Raw genomic sequence first — 20,988 nt, forward strand, 5'->3', positions numbered from 1 at the left:
AAAAGCTTAGATTGATTTAGTGGCTTTTACTGGTATGAAGGTAACATTGTACTATTTGGTTCTAAATAGTAGATTTCCGTTACCTTGTCTGAGATGTAACCCAATGTGCTGAACCATGTATATTCCTGTCATTGTGTGGTTGCTCCTGATTTATTTCTTTTGCGTCATCTATAGTTATAGTTTGTTGGCATATTTTTTCCCCATCTTGTTAGTGCAAGATCTTGAATTTTTCCGTGTGCGGTGGATGGACCGGTGTTGTTAGCGGTGGGTTTTGGCCACAATACTTTTCATATTGTGCAACATACCATCCTTCATGGCCCATTCGGATTCGGCCATTCATATGGATGCGAGTAATTTTGTACATGAAAATGAGCGGGCAGAAGTACAAATGGAACACCGCTTCTATGATCCAAACAGTTAATCTGTTAGGCCTTACTATGAACAGGCCATGCGCCAAAATCTACTCCCATTGGGTGATTTAAACCCTCCAATCTGTGGCTATGCATTGGGTGATTTAAACTCTCCAATCTGTGGCTATGAATATAGACCGTTGCTTCCTTCTGAAGGGTTGGGATCATAAAAGCTTTGGAAGGCCCAAGCAAAAGAAGGAAACAAATTAAAGGCCCCCACTTCACAGTCGGGCTAAAAATAAAACTTAAAGCAAGAGCCCTTCTGTATCCTTCGGGTCGGGTCAATGAGGGTCTAGTAAAACCGACCCCAGTAGCAACCTAAATGCTAAGGTCCCCGACATATGCTTCAGATCTTTCAAAGGCTTACACTTAATCCGGGAAAAAAGCGATTGCTATGGATATAGTATTTAATTATAAATTCGCACCCTCGTAGGATAATTCGCACCACTTCTCGTAAATGGACCTAACTTAAGCAGCATAAAATCCCCCACGCCACTACTTTCGCACATATAATAATTATTACATCTAACCGACGCAAGCCACACGTATCAATAACCTGACCGGTGTCTGTCGCTGTATAAAATAAAAAAATAGACAGATACAAAGCCACCTATTGTCCCTTTGCATCTTCATAATCATCACCCCTTTCATCTCTCAATCTCCTTGTTTTGAAAGAACGACGGATCTAAAGATTTTGATAGAGACGAGAGCATTTGGGTTTTCAATTGTCAGAAGATCGATGGACTTGTTTTGACTGATTAGCCATGAAATCACGAACTTCATTTGGGCTTTTCACTGCTTTAATGGCTTTAGTCCTTTTTGTCACAACAAGGCTTCAATATGAACATATCAAGGTTCTATTTCTTTCCCATTTCAAATCTCTCTATATCTCTCTATATATGGCTTTCCCTTTTACCATTTAATCTCTCTATTATGGGCTATATCAGATGGAGAGTCGGTGGCACCTTTTCACCTCTACTGAGGTAAACTACACGAACTAATCGAACTAGATCTACAACTACTACTACTACTACTTTTTTTTAAATCTACTTTTGAGTTTTGATATGCATTTGTGATTTCATTTATTCAGCATAAGGATTATAATAAGCAGCTTGAATTCTCCGGTTCTTTACCTCGTGGTATAGTGGAATCCACCTCTGATATGGAACTCAAACCTCTGTGGGATAAGAACTCAAGGTTAAAAGTAACTATTCTATCCCACGAGTTTTTTTTTTTTTTCCTTTTATTTTTCAAACCGACCAACACCCTGTTATCAATTGCTTGTCATTTTTAGTTTGAACTTGAAACTTGGTAGCCTTAATTGGATATGTCATGACTTGTTAGATCTTCTTCTCCTATGGGGCAATACATTCATGCCACCAATTTCTCAATCTTTTGTCCCTTCTTTGCTGACTTGGGTCTTTCCTCTTCTCGGTAAAAAGGCGCTTATTGAATTGATTATTCTTGATTTCATAGTCTCCCTTTACAAAACATATGTTTTCATTGAGGGGAAGAGGGTAATGGGTGTTAACTTACCAACTTCTCCAAAAGCTTAAGCTGTTGGAGAAAGGCGTTATTTATCTTTTATACTTTAACACTCCCCCGCACGTGTGGCCCACTTGGCAAACACGTGGCACATGTGATCCCACTTTGGGCCGACCATTGCATGTGGATTTTCGCTACTTCTATACTACATCATGTAACCACACATTGCATCTTATTGCTCCATGAAACCACACATCATTTAATACGACAAAATAACTCGTAATTGACCTTGTTGTATCAAAATATCTTGCCCTGTCAACATCTACATCCAACTTTACTACTTTCTTCTAACCTAATTCATATAACAAACCACGAGTCAAGGTTCCCTTGAGTCGCTTCATGATTCTTTTAACAACTTGTAAGTGTTGTTGTCTTGGATCATGCATAGACTGACACACATACTTCTGGCACTTTTTCTCCATTTTATTGATCAGCCTTCTTATTATAAATTGTTGCTGTCGTGTTAGGCTTACCGTTCAGCATTTGATAGCTACTAAGGAGATCCATAGCATACTTTTTATGAGCAAGAGGCATCACTTTTTTTCTTCGTTCTTTCCACTTAATGCCGAGCAGTGAAAGTCTCTCAGATCCTTCATGTTGAAATTTTCTCAAGTCTACCTTTAAACATATTATTTTATGCATTATCTCCTCCACTAAGAATGATATCAACATTAACTAGTATGAGACCTGTGCCCGGCTTGGTATGCTTGTAAAATATTGAATTATCACATACCCTTCTTCTTATCTTTTGACCTGAAGAGCTTAATTTAGCCTCTCAAACCATGATCTAGAAGGTTGTGTCAGCCCATAAATAGCTTTCTTAGCCTTCTTATTATAAATTGTAGGTATCACATTCAGCATATGAAACCTGCTAAGGAGATCCATGGATCTCTTTCTCTTCTTTTTCCACTTCAATACCAAGAAGGCATTGAAATTCTCCCAAATCCTTCATTAGGGTGTCAATATCATGGGGGGGGGGTGTCATTATCATTTGATGTCATCAATCATCATAATTGATGGAGTGCCATTATCACTAATGACCCCAACCCATTAGACACTTGTGGCCTAATGTGAACTCATAGCGTAGGTCACAAAGGCCTCACTTATTATTTATGTGGGATTAAGTATTACTTTTTTTTTTATAAAATGTCCTTTGACCAAGTCCAGATAAGAGTCCTTAAGTCATTAGGATTTGAAAGTCTCTTTGCCACATGGCATGTTCCTATCGGATCTTAATAATGTTATTTTGTTAGTATTAGAATTTTCATAGGGCTTGAGTTGCCTGTAAATATCGTGTGACCTATGGACTTAAAGTTCAGTTGAATGAAATCGATTTCCTCTTAAGCTTGGATTGTCTACCCTGCGCAGCAGTTGCTGAAGTGTCTTATTTTCGATTCTTTGTGCTTGAATTTCTTCTCTTCTCACTTATTCCTTTATATTTTTTCCTTATAAACCTGCAAGGCTGCAACCACGGCCGCCATTAAATCTTCATTGATTTGACCATCCACCACCTACCTTTGCCTTCCATCTTTAAGCTTTCTCACAATCTTTTTACGTTTAACCTTCACCCTTTACCCCTACGTCTACCTTGAAACCTGTAGATCCAATACCCCTCCTCCTCACACCTTAGGACATCCTAAGCTTGCAACTTTTAGCAAACAGCCCTATCAGCCCTATCTTTTACATCATGTCAATTCCTCCACTTGACGCCCCAATCTTGTGTTGGCAACTTGTAGATTTTCCATTGGTGGGTTTTGATGTTCATATGAACTATGTCGAGCGGTGTGATATTTTTAAGTGCATTGGATCATAGTTTCAAAACTACCCCGCATCATCTTTGACTCCCCCAAGTCGACTCCTTTTTTCTTTGGCCACATTCCGTGTTTCCCCTGGCCGCATTCCGCATTTTGCCTTATAAAGTTAATAAAAAACTCCTTTTACTCCCCCGAGTTATGACTGTGTCAACCGTGTACTCAGCTGAGTCAACCGAGTACTCGACCTCGTTATGCCGAGTTGACTAGGATTTTCTTCGGCCGCATTTTGACCTGCGTTTTGAAACACTGCGTTGGATGACTTTTGTGGCCCTTTTGATTCTCAAGTATTGTCCATGAGCAAACTTCTGACGAATCCAACGTTGAATGGCTATGGTGGAAGAGATATGTTTCTTGTTTACATGCTTGGCTCGGTGCATTCGCTACATATTTTGGATTTTATGATAGGCGGCTTGCCTTACGGCAAACTTTGGCCTTTAGGGCCTTCTCCTCATGTATCCTTCTAGCCCGAACTTCCCAATGGCTGAAGGGTGGGTTCCCCAAGTTGTGTGGTTTTTGTTCCAGTAGTATCCACAAATCTTTGGCTCGTCCGATTCTAGTTATCTTGGTGCATCTGATCATCTTGCTTTTCGCTCAGATTGTCTTGCATAAAAGATTTCTCTACAGCATTTGCCCAATCAAGAAACTCTTGTTTGACATAGCGAGAAAGTGGGTTATTCTGCGCAAACGCTGCATAGGTTTTGTTCTTCTCATCAAAATCCTAGTGGCGGCTTTGATTCCTCAGACACTTGTAGAGAGTTCGAACCTCCGAAATCAACCTAGTGCTCTAATACCAAATGATGTGGGATGGATCACTCTGATACCAAATGATCCAAATGATGTGAGACAGGATCCGTTCAGATGAGAGACTACGAGCCATTTGGATGCACTCAGTGTCATGCTATTGATGTTGTTACCAAATTATGTCGATCTGACGCAAGGAAAGCTTGATCACATGTACGGGGAAGATAGATCTGATCTGTGCAGTTGTACTCGTCGTGGATGATTCAATGAAGATCACTGATCTAGCAAGAGGTTTCTGATCTAGATCAATCAACAGATGGGTGGTGATAGATTAGATCTTGAATGCAACAAGATGTAGAGATGCAAGAATAAATCAGAGCATTACTTGAAGCTCTAGATCTATAATCTCGAAAAATCAAAACAAAGTGGAAGTAGAAGACTACTCTTCTCTTCACAGAGACCAAAGAATTCGTATTAACAAAAAAATTAATCATCCTCTCTCTTGGAACGTCATGGACAAATAGTCTTAGTCTCTTAGAGAGTCCTTGGTTTTTAACAGTTGTGAGGATTAAGGAAACTGGAGTCCTATGTTGTAGGAAATCTAACTACTAAAAAACAAAACAACAAACTAGTAAACCAATAGTCATAGTCAAACAAAGTAAGCAAAGAAATAAGGAAACAATGAATTGGAGTTGTGAGAAGAACTCCAACATCTCTGTGTATGTCATCATCTTGCCTATGTCCATGTGCATGTGCATGTTGCTGCCAATGAAATTCACACGTATTGCAGTGTAATGCATGTGGGCCATGCATTGCATTATTTTTCCACGGTACAGTGCGTCAAAAACCACTGGTAACCTACTCATGAATCAAGACTGATTCTTTCTTTCATCAAGTGATTAAACAACCTTCTCTGTTGAACTAGGGATTCATAATACATTCTAATAGAGATTTAAGTTTGCATTAACAATACAACCACTTGAGATAAATTTCAAAAGAGATCTGGTACGAAAATTTCATCCTTGTGAATTGGTTTGCTTCTTTTGTTCTTGTAAAAAAGGAATGTCATCAGTTTTGTATTAAAGATTGTAGGTTAATATTAGCTCATTGTATCCCTTTATGTGTGATTTACAGAGTAGCAGTGAGAACTACAGTGCCCTCTTGGCAATACCTGTTGGTATTAAGCAGAAGCAAAATGTAGACATTATAGTTCGGAAGGTATTCATTTACTGCAACTTTCTTTTTTAACAGGACTCCAAATTTGATATCTTAACTTCTAAGTATGATGATATCATATTCAGATATTCTGTGCCATTGAAATTCAGAGCTTACAAATTATTATACCTTTGTTTAGTTCAGTTTCTCTCAGAGAATTGTTCAATTATGCTTTTTCATTACGATGGGAATGTGGATGGATGGCGTGATCTGCAGTGGAGTGACAAGGCAATACATGTACTTGCTCATAACCAAACAAAATGGTAATGTTTCATGGTTTATATTATCTCTAGAAAAGAAAATTCACGATTCATAAAGATTGTTACCTTTGAGTTTTTCGCTTGCATTTTTTTGTGGTTAACAATATACCACGTTAAAAGATATGTGTTTTTGATTAGTATGTATTTTATGGAAAATTCTGCCACATTCTTTGCATGCTATTTCCGTTCTGTGGTGCAGTTTGCAATGTTCATTTACACTATCATAATTAATCTAAGGGTATGTCTCCTGTGAAGAAGGTTATCCATGGGCCATTACTCTGTGATCAAATATATTTCCATCTTGTATTTTGTAGCTTGTAACTTGTCATGTGATGTTCTTCAGGGATTTGAAACTGTGTATTTTGACAATTTGATGAGAAATATTGGGCTGATGGGTTCATGTTTGTGGCTGCAGGTGGTTTGCCAAGCGCTTTTTACATCCAGATGTTGTATCTAGCTATGACTACATCTTTCTATGGGATGAAGATTTAGGAGTGGAGAACTTCCACCCTGGAAGGTATGCTTTAGATATGCCTGATACATATCATTCTTACCGTAAGCTGATATGTGGATCAATTTGGATATCTGGATCCTTATGTATATCTGAAGTTGATTGGCGTACACAAATATTTGTAACTAGAATTTGGAGCTCTAAAATCTCAAAAAGAAGTTTAAGCTATTTGTAAAACTATTACGAATTGGTTAGTTATTTTCTGCAAGAACATTGCATTTAGATTTCGATTATGTCCTTACGCTTTCTTCCATGAAGCCTTCTCTTCTGCAATGATTAGCTAAGATGTTTGTTGGTTGCTCATTTTATTATCATCATAGGAGTATAATAAGACTAATGCTTAACTATGTGTTTTGGTGAATATCAAATTTTATATTATCACAGAGGCATACATTTGATTTCCATATTGTGCTTCCACTAATTTTTGTTCATTAAGTTGATTTATCAATTTTAAGATTTAGCACGTTGCATAGTAAGTCATACATAATTAATAGATGAGCAAGTGATATTCATTTTCTTACTATGATGATATCTAGACAGATGGATCTTATATGTCGTATGATGAAGTACCACATGAGTGGATATATAGGAATCTAAATCTGCCGAATCACTCATGTTATGATCTTATACATCCTAGTTCTCTTCGTTCCATCATCTGGCTTTTGTTCTTCATGTAGCATTCAGACCGAATGACTATGAAATTACGTCGATACTTCCACATAGCCTCCTAGGGGTTCTATTCATTTGATTTTGTAGGCATTTACTTACCTGTATGCATCCATCTCTTCTACATTTGGCTAAAATCTCTCTCAGGGTCTTATGCATTCTCTGCATTTGATTTCATATGGGTCAATGATTACCTGTTTAGGTATTTGCAAATAATGGTTTCGGAAGGATTAGAGATTTCACAGCCCGCTTTGGATCCTGATCTATCTGAAATACATCACCGTATTACCATCCGCAATAAAACGGGGAAGGTCCATAGGTAGGTAAAGCAATGTTTGTACAAAATCTCATATTATATCTTTAGAACCTATCTTGATATTTTCAGGTGAAACTGATGATTGCTATTAAATATATAGGCGAGTCTATGCTTTTCGTGGGAGCCTGAATTGCTCAGATGAAAGTAGAGGCCCTCCATGTACTGGGTAAGTTTTATTTTTTGTTGCACTTAGCTACTTCAAGAGTCAAACAACATTAAAGACTCACATCAATAAAGACTCATACTGTTTCTAAGCCATTTAGCATTGACCTTAAGATGCATCCTAGGTCGGATGAGTCTTCTTTTCTAATAAGAAGCTGAAAAAGCTTACGAAAGGTTCGATGATTCTTTCTTGAATTGGAAACCTAACCCAGTCAGTCAATATTTAGATGAATATTTCTCAAATTATTCTGCATAATTAAAGGTCTGTCATTCTTTCAATCTTGTCATATTTGATTCCTGATTGGCTTCAATGCACCTTGAATTGAATTGATATCAAAATTAGAATGGACTGATTCTTTTATTTGTCATGTAATCTAAAATGGACCTTCAACGAAACTCATGCACAATTTTGTTTCCTCTGATTTTATATTTTCAATGGACTGACTACTCTCTATAAAAGGAGTTGATTTCCACTCCCCTGTTACAATTTTCAAAATGCTATCAACAGTCAACTATAGAAGTTTAAAATGAAGATAGGAGTGCTGATATCAAAACAAGGGAGTGTTGATATCATCTGCCTAGAGATATTTGTGATGTATTGTAATTTGTCACTGTTTTAAGAGAATCATACTATATCTACAAAATCTTTTAACTTGATTTAGAACAAATAATGTTTAATTAGGATGGTACAACAAAAATGTTTAATAGGAGTGAATTTTCTGTTTTTGTTTTTGACCTCTACTTTAGTTCCTTTTGTGTTTCTCATATTGGATTTCCTTTTTATTTTGAACTCTCCCTGTCCCTACCTTTAACTTTCAAGAAAAAACCTCTCCCTTTCACTCTCATTTGCCATCTTACCTATGGTTCTTTTTTTTTTGAATAGCAACCTATGGTTCTTATATACAAAACTTTACCTAAATATTAAACATTCGTGTAATATTTTTATACAATACTTTGTTGGTAATTTTTACGATGAAATGATTGTGAAACTATGCTCTGTACAGATGGGTGGAAGGGATGGCACCGGTGTTTTCTCGAGCTGCTTGGCGTTGCGTATGGCATCTCATCCAAGTACAATTCTAAGAACATCAGTTTCAATCAATCCTGTTTCAAGTATTTTCTGTGGCTTAAGATTGATGAAAAAAAAGTATCATTTTCGTGTTTTTGCATAGGTCTTTTAACTTTTTCATTCCTACGAACAATTCTCTCTCAGCTATGGTTGGGATCAAAGGAGGAGCCATACATCTACTAGACCATGACGAACTTTAGGACCTGAACTTTACTCTCATATCCAAGGAATGATTTGCTCTTTCGACCCAATAAATTTAATTGAGCAAATGAAGGACACGAAGGGGAAGATAGCATTTGAAGAAGCCTCTAAAACATGGATGAACAAATGCTGAAAATGAGGCTGATTTGAATAGGTCACCCCATTCATCTTTGCAGAAAATAAAACCGTCAGTTCCCCTTTCACTGCAGAAAACCCTTAAGCAAATGGATTTGAAATCTGATTAATGGTTTTGGAGTATGTGGTTTCTGAATCCAAGTAGCCTCAAAATTGCCATGTTTCTCTCAATTGAAAGAAAGATTGGGAGAATAGGGCAGCATAAGTGCTAAAATAACCTTGTATGAAATTTAACTAAAACAAAAGGCAAAAAAAATTGTGAAATGAAAAAAGAAAAGAAATGGAAAAATATAGTGATGTTACTTACCCTTCAGAGGAATCATACTATTTTGTTTGATTTAGTTATTCCAATTGTAGAATAATGTGAGTAAACCCAATGTGGTGCAATTAAAGTAGGCTTCTTCTTTACCTGTGGTCTTACATTGCAATTTGAATAAAGTTTAGTGTGAATTGAATCACAATTGGACAATTCTATCAAATCACAATTTTAATAACGATGACATCATTAGGACCATGGAATAACAGCGGATCCGGTGGAAAACCTGCTGTTTTGGACCTCTTTTAGGCCATTTTGTCGGAGAATTCGCTGTTTTTAGATTCAATTATGTAGGAAAAAAGTGAAACAATGCATTTCACGCTAATTTCAATGAAGTCTACAAGAATCTCTGGACATAAATGGATTTTCTGATGTCAACAGAAAATAAAGTAACTGAACCGATTATGATGATTCAGTACTTTAGATAAATAACTTTTCCTAGCTCCCAATGAATTACATTAAGGAATAAATAAATGCTGGTGGATACTGATATCTTCAATTATACACTTTCATAATATATGCAAACCTGTCAATCCAGTCCTTTTTTCTATTTCTTGCAGAACGATTTAATTCACGGGTGGGGTTTGGACATGAAGCTTGGATATTGTGCTCAGGTGAGGATATTCACCCATGCAGTTGTTTGATTAGAAATGCATAATGTAGATTGTATTTAATTAGCAATCAGGGCAAATACCCTTATTGTCAGTATTTTCTTATTGTGACCAGTAAATGAAAATGCTCCACTTGTTTGGCGCTTCAATGTTCTTTATTGATTATGAAACAATTATTTGAATTAGTTCTTGATCTCTCCCCAAGTGTAACTGAGGTTCATCACCGCTACTGTGATTTTGATGCAGTTACTATCTGATTGGTTGACTGAGATTTATTTTAGTACTCTGTGCTTAGTGTTTATCCAGTTTTGGTACATAGGTCAAGGGCGACTCCCGATTTATGATTTCCTGCTCTCAGTAATAATAAAACGATTTCAAGTCGGGGTTTACCCCCCAATCTTGGCATTCGGCAACTCTCCTTTTTGATCCAAGATACTCTGTAGCAATCGCGAATCCATGCAAACGTCTCTACCAAACTTCTTCAACCCAAGGAAAGAATTTGTTCTGATACCAACGATGCAGTTCAAAACCCAGAAGGTTCTTTGTTTCCCGGCAGTTGAGGCAAAATAAACAAACTAAACAATTAAAGGGGTCCTTTGATCACCGTTGTAGGGAATAGAATACTTTGATCACCGTCAAAGGGGATGGGATTTACTTCTATCCCGTCGAAGTCGAGTTTCTTAGAGCGAAACTAGAAAATACTCAAAAGTTATCAAAGAACTCAAAAGCCTAAAGGCAAACTTTCATTCAATCAATCAAAGAAGTCCCCTACAATGCTTTCATGATATCTATTTATAGGAAAAAGAAACCCTAAAAGTTAACTTAAGACTTAAGCAACTAATCCCAACCATCCGTCTAAATTAACTTAAATAAAAACTAAAACCTTGACCTAAATAGCCCTAAAATAGAAATCCCGTAATAGACACATACCATGCCTGTAAATTGACAATAACTTCGTCAAATCACGTCCAAATCGCGTGATCTTAGGCTCGTTAGATAGGTAATCGAAAAACCTTTCTAATGATTCCAAAATCAAGCCAGGCAGGCAAGATTTGATGCCTGAAAATTAGGCTGCAAATAAAATGATGAAAATAAAAGTTAAAGAATAAGAGACTTGTTCCACGCCAATGAACTGAAAGTTCTTCGTGATTTTCGTCCTCACGACGAATTGGTGCCCATTGAATGAAAGTGCTAGCCTTGCGAAAATCTCATTTTGGTTGACTTCCAAAGGAGGGTGGGTGCCTGGTGAATGGGCATGCTGGTCTTTGGGGAAATGCTCTGTAGTTGACTTCCAAGGGAGTGTAGATGCTTGGAAATCAGACATGTTCTTCAAGGAAAGGTCTCCTTGTGTTTGACTTCCCATGAGTGTTCATGCATAAATGGACATTGCCGTCTTGATGGGAGGTCCGCATGGTTGACTTCGAACAGAGGGCGAATGCTCACCAAATGGACATGGTAATCTCGCGGGGAAGCCCTTTGTGGTTGATTTCCAGTAGAGGGGTTGGATTCCTATAAAAAAGACACGTTATGTCAGTCTTAATGGAAAGCTCCCATGGTTAACTTGCAACATGAATTGGACACTTGATGAATGGACATGTTTAGAAGCCACAACATGCCACAAACATATTTTTCCTTGTCCACTCCTAGTCCTACTAAGCCCACTAAAAACTAGCTTGTATTGTGCTCTATTTCCATCGTCATACTTTCTGAGTTTCTGTACCTCCTCCCCTAGCTTCAAAGGTCTTATGGGAAAGCCTTGTGAGTTGTGATTGACTTCTAATAAGGGCTGTTTGGAAAATTTGGACACGCCATTCTTAACCTCGTGGTTGACTTCCAACTTGGGAAGGGAGGTGATGGGTGCCTGGAAAATGCACATGAAGTCATAAGAACAAGGCCCTTGTAGTTGACTTCCAAGAAAGGATGGATGCCTAACAAATGTACACGCATGCTGGTTTTTAGGGGAAACCCCTGTGTTTAGCTCTCAATGGGGTTGGGCCCCGACGAATGGACATACTACTCTGAAGGGAAAGCCCTCGAGGTTGACTTCCACGGGAGGATAGATACTCAGGTAATGGAAATGCTGATTTCGAGGAACTCTCTCATGGTAGACTTCCACAGGGTGACTGCACAATGATTGGACATGCTGGTCATAAGGGAATCCCCTTTTGTTGACCTTCGATAGTAACAATGGAAATGCGGTGAAGCCTTAGTGAAGCATGGCATCTTCTGTTAAGAATATGACAGTGCCAACATGCATATAAATCGAGCACAGTGTGAGTGCCTAGAGAATGACATGCCAGTCTTTTATGAAATCATAGTTGGAGACTTGGGGGGTGAGCATCTTTTATTATGTTAGACAGTGACGAGATACATAATACACACACATATAGGCTACTGAAATCCGCACAACCATGTTTTGATAATGGGGAGAACTCACCTTGCTTTACACTTTTTAATTGGCTGCTGAGAGCTTTTTGGGATTTTTAATAGCCATTGAGTCTGGTTAAACAATGTAAACAAGGCAAGTTTGCCCATTGTCAACAAATGGTTGTGCGGATATCACACACGTCCATTTTTACTTCCACAAATCGTAGGGTTAGGATGATCCTATGGAGCTGATTTTTTGGGCACACCCTATCTATGTGAGGGGGCCATCAAATGAATGCTTTGGATCACCCAAACAATGTGGCCTCCACTGTATTTTAAGCTAGTGTGTAGATAAGTTATTTATACCAAGGTGTAGAAACTCCTCTCTCTCTCTCTATATATATATATATATATGAGAGAGAGAAAAGAGTTCCTCTCCTTGGAGTAGATGGCTTATCTACTCCTTGGAATTAAAATACAGTGGGGGCCACATTGTTTGGGTGATCCAAAGTATTCATTTGATGGGCCCTCGCATAGATAGGGTGTAACCAAAAAATCAACTCCATAGGATCATCCTAACCCTTCGATTTGTGGAGGCAAAAAATGGACAGATTTGTGAAGGTTTATATCCGTCCATTTTTGTGTCCACAAATCGAAGGGTTGGGATGATCCCATGGAGCTGATATTTTGGGCACACCCTATCTATGCGAGGGCCCATCAAATGAATGCTTTGGATCTCCGAAACAATGTGGAACCCACTGTATGTTAAGCCCACGGAGTAGATAAGTTATCTACTCTCTACTCTGGAGAGTAGGAACTCTTCTCTCTCTCTCTCTCTCTCTCTGTATATATATATATATATATATATATATATATATATATATATATATATATATATATATATATATATATATATATATATATATATAGGAAAAGGTTTTTGAGGTATCGCTCAGCCTGAGCAGCCCTCTATATACGCCATCTCCCATGTTGTTTGACTCATCCAACCTATTGATTCCATAGGACCTAACATAGGTAGGCTGTCCCTAAGAAATCATCTCCATAGGATCATGGTATCTGTTGATTTGTGGAGTTTTAGAATGGACGGCTAGAAAAGTGATTGTGCTCGATCGAGTAGATAACTTATCTACTCGGTCAGGCAAAAAACAGTTGGGGCCTTCATTGTTTGGGTGATCCAAAGCATTCATTTGATGGGCCCTAACATAGATAGGGTGTGCCCAAAAAATCAGCTCAATAGGATCATCCCAAACCTTCGATTTGGGTTGGTTAAAATGGGCGGGTATAATTTCCACAAATCTGTCCATTTTTAACCTCCACAAATCGAAGGGTTAGGATGATCCTATTAAGCTGAATTTTCGGGCACACCCTATCTATGTCAGGGCCCATCAAATGAATGCTTTGGATCATCCAATCAATGTGGGGCCCCACTGTTTTTGCCCGACCGAGTATATAATCTCATCTACTCGACCGAGCACAATCACTTTTCCCTACACACACACATGCACTTATAGACATGTATGTGTGTCTATGTATGCGAGACTTGGTATCTAGCTACCACTCACACCCATGATATGGTTTGATTTCAAGGCATATGATCAAGTTTATGCATCAAAGTTCTCCACATATGCTTTTGATCACCGTCATTGGATGATACTCTAATAAAGTATCGTTGTCTATATGTTGTAAATAATTGTGAACAAAAATTTCTGAAATGACTGTTTTATACCTTCAGAAAATCAACTGTTTTTCATAATGTTGGTTGCAGTGGGTTTCTTTTGGATTCGTTGAATATTTTGGCTCCTTGATATTTCCTAGTACTTTCTTGTAAATTCCATTCTTAAATTTTTAGATTTGAAACTTTGGTGGATAACATTTTACCTTTGAACACATTGAACTTCTTGTTAAAACTAGAACAAAAAATGAAATATGTTATTTGAGGTCATTCTTTGATTTTCGATGAAAAAGTTCTTAATTTGATAACTTAATTGCGTAGAAACCTCTATCCATTTCGGTGAAGTTAAATGGTGACATATTGCTAGGATGTGTGGTTCATTTCATTCCAACATACATGCATATGGGAGAAAAGGAGATTTATAAATTGTATATCACTTCAAATGTCAGGGGGACCAAACCAAGAAGGTTGGAGTGATTGACAGTGAATTCATTATTCATCAGGGGATACCATCCTTGGGAGGATCATCTGCACATAAGGTTGGAAGACGTTAATTCTTTAGCCCTGTTTGTTTTAGATTTTGAAAACCGATTGTGGAGTCCCCAACCGGTTATTGGACCGAAAATTGCAGTAAATTTGAGTCCAATAATTGGTTGGGGACCCCACAATCGGCTGTCATAATCTAAAACAAACAGGCACTTTACCAGTAGAAATTGCTATTGCAAGTGATTATACATTCATTTACATTTATTGAAGTGTCATTTTTTTTATGTGTTACAGCTTTGAGATATTGAATTGTGTCCTTCAAGATAATTTTATCCTGTTAATTTTACTTGATTTCAGGCATTTAATATGAAGTTCTGTTCAGCACCCTATTATGGTAGTATGGTGCTGCCTTATTTCCTCTGGATTTTGCTTTATTACTATTTATTCTGAGAAGAGAAGGAACTATGCCAGTAAACGTATTACATTACCCTCTTCCTGCTCCCCTTAACTGATTCACTCAGTGTTCTGTAGGATGGGAAATAGGTAGATCTCCAATGTTACTTGATTATATTCACACATGTCCACGACATGCTAGAGATAAGCAAGAAGCTCATTAAGGAAAAAAAGAACTAGAACATGACCATAAAGTAAGATATATGGAAACTAACTCTCCTCTCTGAAAGTTAGTTACTTGCACATTCAGACCTAGGATTTAATTTGACTGACAATCACCTCCCAAGTAAATTTTAGTTTACATCTATATGTTTTGAGAACTTCCGAAATTGGAGTAGCTTCAATTACTCCACTGTGTCATCCCAGTTCAGAAAATTTCTTGAACAGCTTTGTAAGACCATGTGATTTTCTTTTTGGTTCAATTTTATATTGTTTTAGTAAAGCTACATGCCTTGCCTTTGCTGCTATGTCTCTGTGTCCTCCTTTTCATGATATTGAAACAATGCTCCTTTTCTCATGGCACTTGGTTTCTCTAAGGATGCACAAAAAACCATGGCTTACTATTTTAGGCATTTAAGGACAACAGCAGAAAAATCTGGAAAATTCTCTTGAGGCCTTCAATTATTCATAATCGGACACATTCAACATTAAAAAAAGTGGTTTTCGTATCGTAGATTTCACATCCTTTTTTACACCAATGGACTGTAGGATTTAATTAGTGCCTCCAACTAACTAACCAGAAATCAGCTAGAGTATTAATGCAGGACTACTCGGGCCATGTTCTAATTGATAGGGGTGAAATTCCAGAAGCCAATAAATAAAGCGTACTAAATTGGCTGCCCACATGAATGTTCTCCTTGTTACTTCTTGAGAGAAATTTACAGTTGGTTGGTAAAGTGTTATGATGTAGTATACTCTCAGAAACTAAGAGGATATAACATTGTGGAGTAAAGTAACTCTCAATAACTTTGTTGGACCGGAGGATATATCAATTAAAAAGAGTGTGGCCATTGTTGGCAGGTTTAAGTCCAGGTATGTAAGAGCATCAAATCATTAAAAGTTTGACCGTATAAAATCTTTTTTTTTTTTTGGAGAAATAGACCATATAAGACTGGTATCCATTTTATCATAGAGGCCTTGGTAGTGGTAGTGGTGATGATAGTGATAGGATGAACAGACATGCACTGAGGGCTTGAAGTTTTTGGAATAGCTCATGTGATGCTCTTGAGTTATTCCAAATGTTTCTTTGTTGAATCATTCCTGTAATCTCAATGCCTTGACGCCAAGATTTTAAATGTCGGTTTCAGTTTAGGTTGCTATGGAAGCGGAAACATTTCAGTTTCAATTGGAAATTTCAGTGTAATTCCTGTAAAATCATAGAAACATCTGGAAACATATGCGAATCATAAAATTTAAAGATGAAGCTTTAGAAAAAGCACAAATGCATACTTAGAAAGCATCACACAAGCAAGACAACCATCCATAATGGTTTAACAACAACAAACGACATGTGTTGTCAATCATATTTGATATTCAAGTACATACCACATTCCACATGTAATTTATGTAAGTACTTACATATTATACATATACCACATTTCACATTCAATCATACAAATATAATTATGTAACACATAGATATAGTATATCACTAGTAGACTTATAGTTTTGGTTTCATTATGCATTTCAGTTTTGGTAATGAGTTTCGGTGGAGATGGAAATGGAAACATTTCGGTCATTTTGTGTCGGTTTCGGTGGAAATTTAAAGCCATGCTTGACCCTTACATCTTACTCACCTGCTATGATAATTGATACCCGATACTTGCGGAGGCCAGAGTATCGTGTCCCACACAGTAGATACAATGCCCACTGCTCCGTACCAGATATGTCATTAATATGTCTTTTGCTCATAATAACTACCATGTTTCAAACATATATCTTTCTCCTCTCTTCAACTTAGCTATCATGCTTTTTTCTTGTTAGGGTCACATAATTTGTAATTAATTTTGACAATTGTGGCTCTTATAGATCCTATTTTAAATTTATTATTGATTCCATCTTTTGAGTTAAATTTAATTAAGTTTCATGGTATTTTATTTAAACGTATTTTGTGTCATATTTTATGGTTTGGGATACTCTTATCCGTATCCACGACCTGGATTTTGAAATTTGTGATCTCGTCTATCGGTTTTTGTCTCCAAGCCAATATTTATATCCGTGTCTGGTTATCAAGGCCTCTAGGGCCTCAACTCTGATTTCATTCCTAATATGCCTGTTCTCATCAGTATTGTCTTAGTGACTCAAGATTTAATTGATAATTCATCTTAAATTTGCATGTCCGTCAATGCCAAGAATTTATAGGTTTTCTTTATCTGTTTCTTCTCTGTATAATTTTTTACCAAATGGATATATATGGCTCCATTTATTCCAAAAAAGATTGTCATTTTTCCCCTCACTACATTTTTCTTTCAAATATTTGCAGCCACTTTCGGGTCAAAGTTCTCCGGATCATTTATCAATGAAGGTAAATCCTTTAAATGCAGAACTATGTCCTGTTCTTTCCCGGTAATATTTTGGCTTCATTCTCCAGTTGCTAGAACTTGGTACTAATTGGAAATAATGTTTTTCTCTCTCTACTTTCAGGCACAAAGTGATAGATCTATTAATTTAAGATCGCAGGTGAGAAACATTCTTCTATTCAAGTTGTTCGCAATTGTCTATAGTTTTTAATTTAACTTAGACATGGGCATAAGGCATAGAACCATAGTAGAGCGAATTTGTAGGCCATTAATGGTTAGTTCATCCAGTCAATGTGGTTTTCTTGTTAAGGCTTATCCAAGATAATGTGAGCCTGTTCGCAACAAATTTCACATTCATGAAAAGAGAATCACACATAAAATAAATTGGGATCAAATTTCCCTATTACGAGAAGAGGTTTTATTAATTTTGGTAGGGATCGTACACTTCCAGCTTTATTGGCCGTTAATTATATTTCTTGAAGAAAGAAAATACCTCTGATTATCCATTAAGAGGTTCCCTATCCAAATACAATTTTTAGTTAATTATCCTTTAGAAAGATCTGATTTTTTGTTGACAGATCATTTCGGATGGAATTTCTTTGTCCTGGGGACTTTCTTCATTTTTCCAAACTTTTTCATCTTTCCTTTGGGGAGCCGTCATCTTTATTATCATTTTTCTGGAGGAGAAAAGTCTTTTCCCTTTAGGGAGTCTCTAGGAAGAGATCCTAAGGGGTCCTTTAGAGTCTTTGGAAAGATATTCTAAAGGGATTTTCTTCTTTCTCCCAAAGGAGAAATGCCTTATTTCTTTTGGGGAACTACCGTCTTTATCTTTTGGGGGGAAACCGCCATCTATATCATCTTTCTCCCGGAAGAGAAAGGTCTTCTCCCTCCCTTTCTGGGAAGAGTTCCTAAAAGGACCTTTAAAAAGTCTCTGCAAGATATTCTAAAGGGATTTTCCTTATCCATCTCATGAAAGAGAAAGGTCTTCTTCCCTGGAGAAAATCTGAAAAAGAAAGAAAGAAGAAAGTTCGCCTTGTTTCCCATTTGTAGTGGGAAACCGAAATTAAAACCTAAGGCATAAATGGCTATTGGTTTACTCTTATGAGTTGTAGCTTCACAAGAGGGTGGTGGCTGCAGGCTTGTGGTGTGTCGGCTACCTTCAAGGGGTGAGAGGAATGAGAATGAGAGACGGGAAAGAGAAAGAGATAAGCAGAAAGAGGAAGAGAGGTTCTTCTTGGGCTTTTCTCTTGGTTGTTCTATTGGGTTTCTTCTCGGGCTACTCTCTTGTGTATGATCTTGGTTGAGAAGCAAGAAAAGTGTTGCGAGTTTGTGGTTCTCGAGTTAAATCCATTACAATCCTTGTATATTGTTATCTTGGCCGAACCACGTAAATATCGGTGTTCATCTTGTGGTTTATGCTTACCTTTCAAAAAAAATAAAATTGTGTGGTTTGTGTTTATTTTACTTTTTCGTTTACTTGCGCATGGTCGGATTGGATTTTCATTTACTTTTTCGTTTAAACATCTTTCTGTATTTCTTTTATTCACTGTATTTTTCTCCTTGATTAGGGAAGAAGATGACCCTTTGTTGCCCTTTGGATGTTCGCACCTTGTTATTTGTTTTGGTTTCTTTACTTGTTTCTTTGTATTTTCTTTAGTTCTTGTGTGTTGCATTTCTAATAATTTGTACAAGTGCTTCATGGTTGTGTGGTACTTACCCACATATAATGTGTTGATATTTGGTATATAGTTGGGATATGTATGCATGTTTTTGTGTATGAAAACATCTCAAATCCACGAATTTATTATCCCTTCACATTGTTCAAATGAAAAACAGAAAGGAAAACATGTCTATAAGATCTTAACTCACATTTTAAGCATATTTTAAGTTTTGCTTTTGTCAAATCTATTTCATTGTTAACTTTCAAAAAAAAAAAAAATTTTCTGTTTCATTGTTCTAAACACTAATTTATTTTGTAATGCTTGCCTGAAAAAATTAGTTAAGACCATAAGAGTTTTATAGAGATGAATCTATTTTTACTTTTCAACTAATAGATATATTTCCGACTTTCTTCAATTAAATCTATTCTATGTTTTGTTTTTTCAACTGATACTGATTCAATATATTCTAATTTCTTATACTATTTATAAATCCCTTCGAGAACTATGGTGGCAATATTTCTTAAGTTGTGCTTACACTTTCCCTTGTCCCTTTTGAGTAATTCATTTTCTTTTCCAGTTAGATTCCTTCCCATAGATTTTTTTTTTGGTTTTGGGTTGTATATAAACAAAACTGACCTGCACAAGTGGGAACTTTACATGGTTGACTCTGGCATTGCTCATATGGATATGTTCACCATATTGGTGTGCATTGAGTGGTGAAAATGACAGAAGAATAGGAGAAGAAACAAACGAACTAACAAATGCAGTTTTCCATTATTGCTGTATCAACATGAGTTGACATGCATTGCCAAACAAGCGAGTTCTTTACGTCGAAAGATTGCCTGTTTTAATTTCAAGTGGCTGGTATTTAGTAATTGTAGATTCTCATTTGATATAATTCTGAACTACAGATCAGGAGGCAGTCAACAGCCGAGCTTGAGATATTCCGACGGAGGTGGGACCGAGCTGCAAGGGAAGATGCGGACTGGATTGATCCTTTCCAACGGTTAAACAGAAGAGCAGCAAGCTGAAGAATGATTTGCACTGCTGATATTAGTCAAGTTTCTTGGGAAGGTTTTTCCACCATTTACCCATTTCATTCAGTGGCACTGCCTCTTTTGACGGTTTGGGGGTGAGTTGTATCCTACGCTCAGTCTATAATTAGATTTTGATCTTCACTAGTGATCTCATTCCAGATTTTTTCAGGGTTTTGTCAGAGATACAGCATATTCTTACATTGGGATCCACAGCCTATTCATGTTGCTGTTCTGCAATAAATGACTGATTTGATGTGGAAATTTTGGAAGTAAGAATTTTGATCTGTGGGTTTTTTTCACTACATATTTTGCCACTATTTGGCTGTCTTTTTTGGCATTTATGTGGTTGTAAAGTTGCCTTCTTGTTCTGGTTTATATGTTAGTGGGTTTGAACCCATTTGATAGTGATATATGTTTGTACATGGTGTGTTCTTGTGAACTGGTCTGACCAGGCATACATTTCGCACTTCATGGTGATCAGCTCTGTTGATCTAGTAGACCAGCAGTTGTCTGCACCTTAGAAAGATTTAAGATTAGAGGCAAGAAAGAGACCAGTTTGGAGACCAGACTGCCTTATTTTTTGGCATATGTCATGGGCGGGTTGTAAGCCATTTCTTTTGAAAGTTACCATCGTCCTTCAGAACAAAACTTCGCTCCAGAATGCCTTGGAGGAAACTAGCCTTGGAGGAAGTTTGTCCATAATGACGATGTGGGTGGGGCCCACCATCTTGATCCACATGTTTTACATGGTAGGGCCCACAACTCTGCTCAAACCCATGCATCTGGTGGAGCCCACCATT

The 20,988-nt window shown here is 37.2% G+C and overlaps 1 protein-coding gene across 2 annotated transcripts; it reads left to right on the top strand.

Annotated features, from left to right (window-relative positions):
* The first annotated feature begins 981 nt into the window (after positions 1 to 981).
* Positions 982 to 20,608, top strand: LOC143854351 (uncharacterized). Of its 2 annotated transcripts, XM_077364245.1 has the most exons (15): positions 982 to 1,264; positions 1,358 to 1,393; positions 1,501 to 1,614; positions 5,645 to 5,728; positions 5,870 to 5,988; positions 6,401 to 6,502; positions 7,365 to 7,481; positions 7,579 to 7,644; positions 8,645 to 8,711; positions 9,922 to 9,975; positions 14,482 to 14,571; positions 17,454 to 17,495; positions 17,615 to 17,650; positions 20,063 to 20,283; positions 20,358 to 20,608. In XM_077364245.1, the coding sequence occupies exons 1-14, from the start codon at positions 1,175 to 1,177 to the stop codon at positions 20,180 to 20,182; spliced, it is 1,137 nt and encodes a 378-aa protein (XP_077220360.1). In that variant the 5' UTR covers positions 982 to 1,174; the 3' UTR covers positions 20,183 to 20,283; positions 20,358 to 20,608. The 2 variants fall into 2 exon arrangements, with proteins under 2 accessions (XP_077220360.1, XP_077220361.1); XM_077364246.1 differs by lacking the exon at positions 1,501 to 1,614 and having other exon boundaries at positions 984 to 1,264.
* The last annotated feature ends 380 nt before the right edge of the window (positions 20,609 to 20,988 follow it).

Source organism: Tasmannia lanceolata, unplaced genomic scaffold (assembly GCF_043159265.1).
Source record: "Tasmannia lanceolata isolate RefF3 unplaced genomic scaffold, GAP_Taslan_0.1 ptg000020l, whole genome shotgun sequence".
NCBI lineage: Eukaryota > Viridiplantae > Streptophyta > Magnoliopsida > Canellales > Winteraceae > Tasmannia > Tasmannia lanceolata.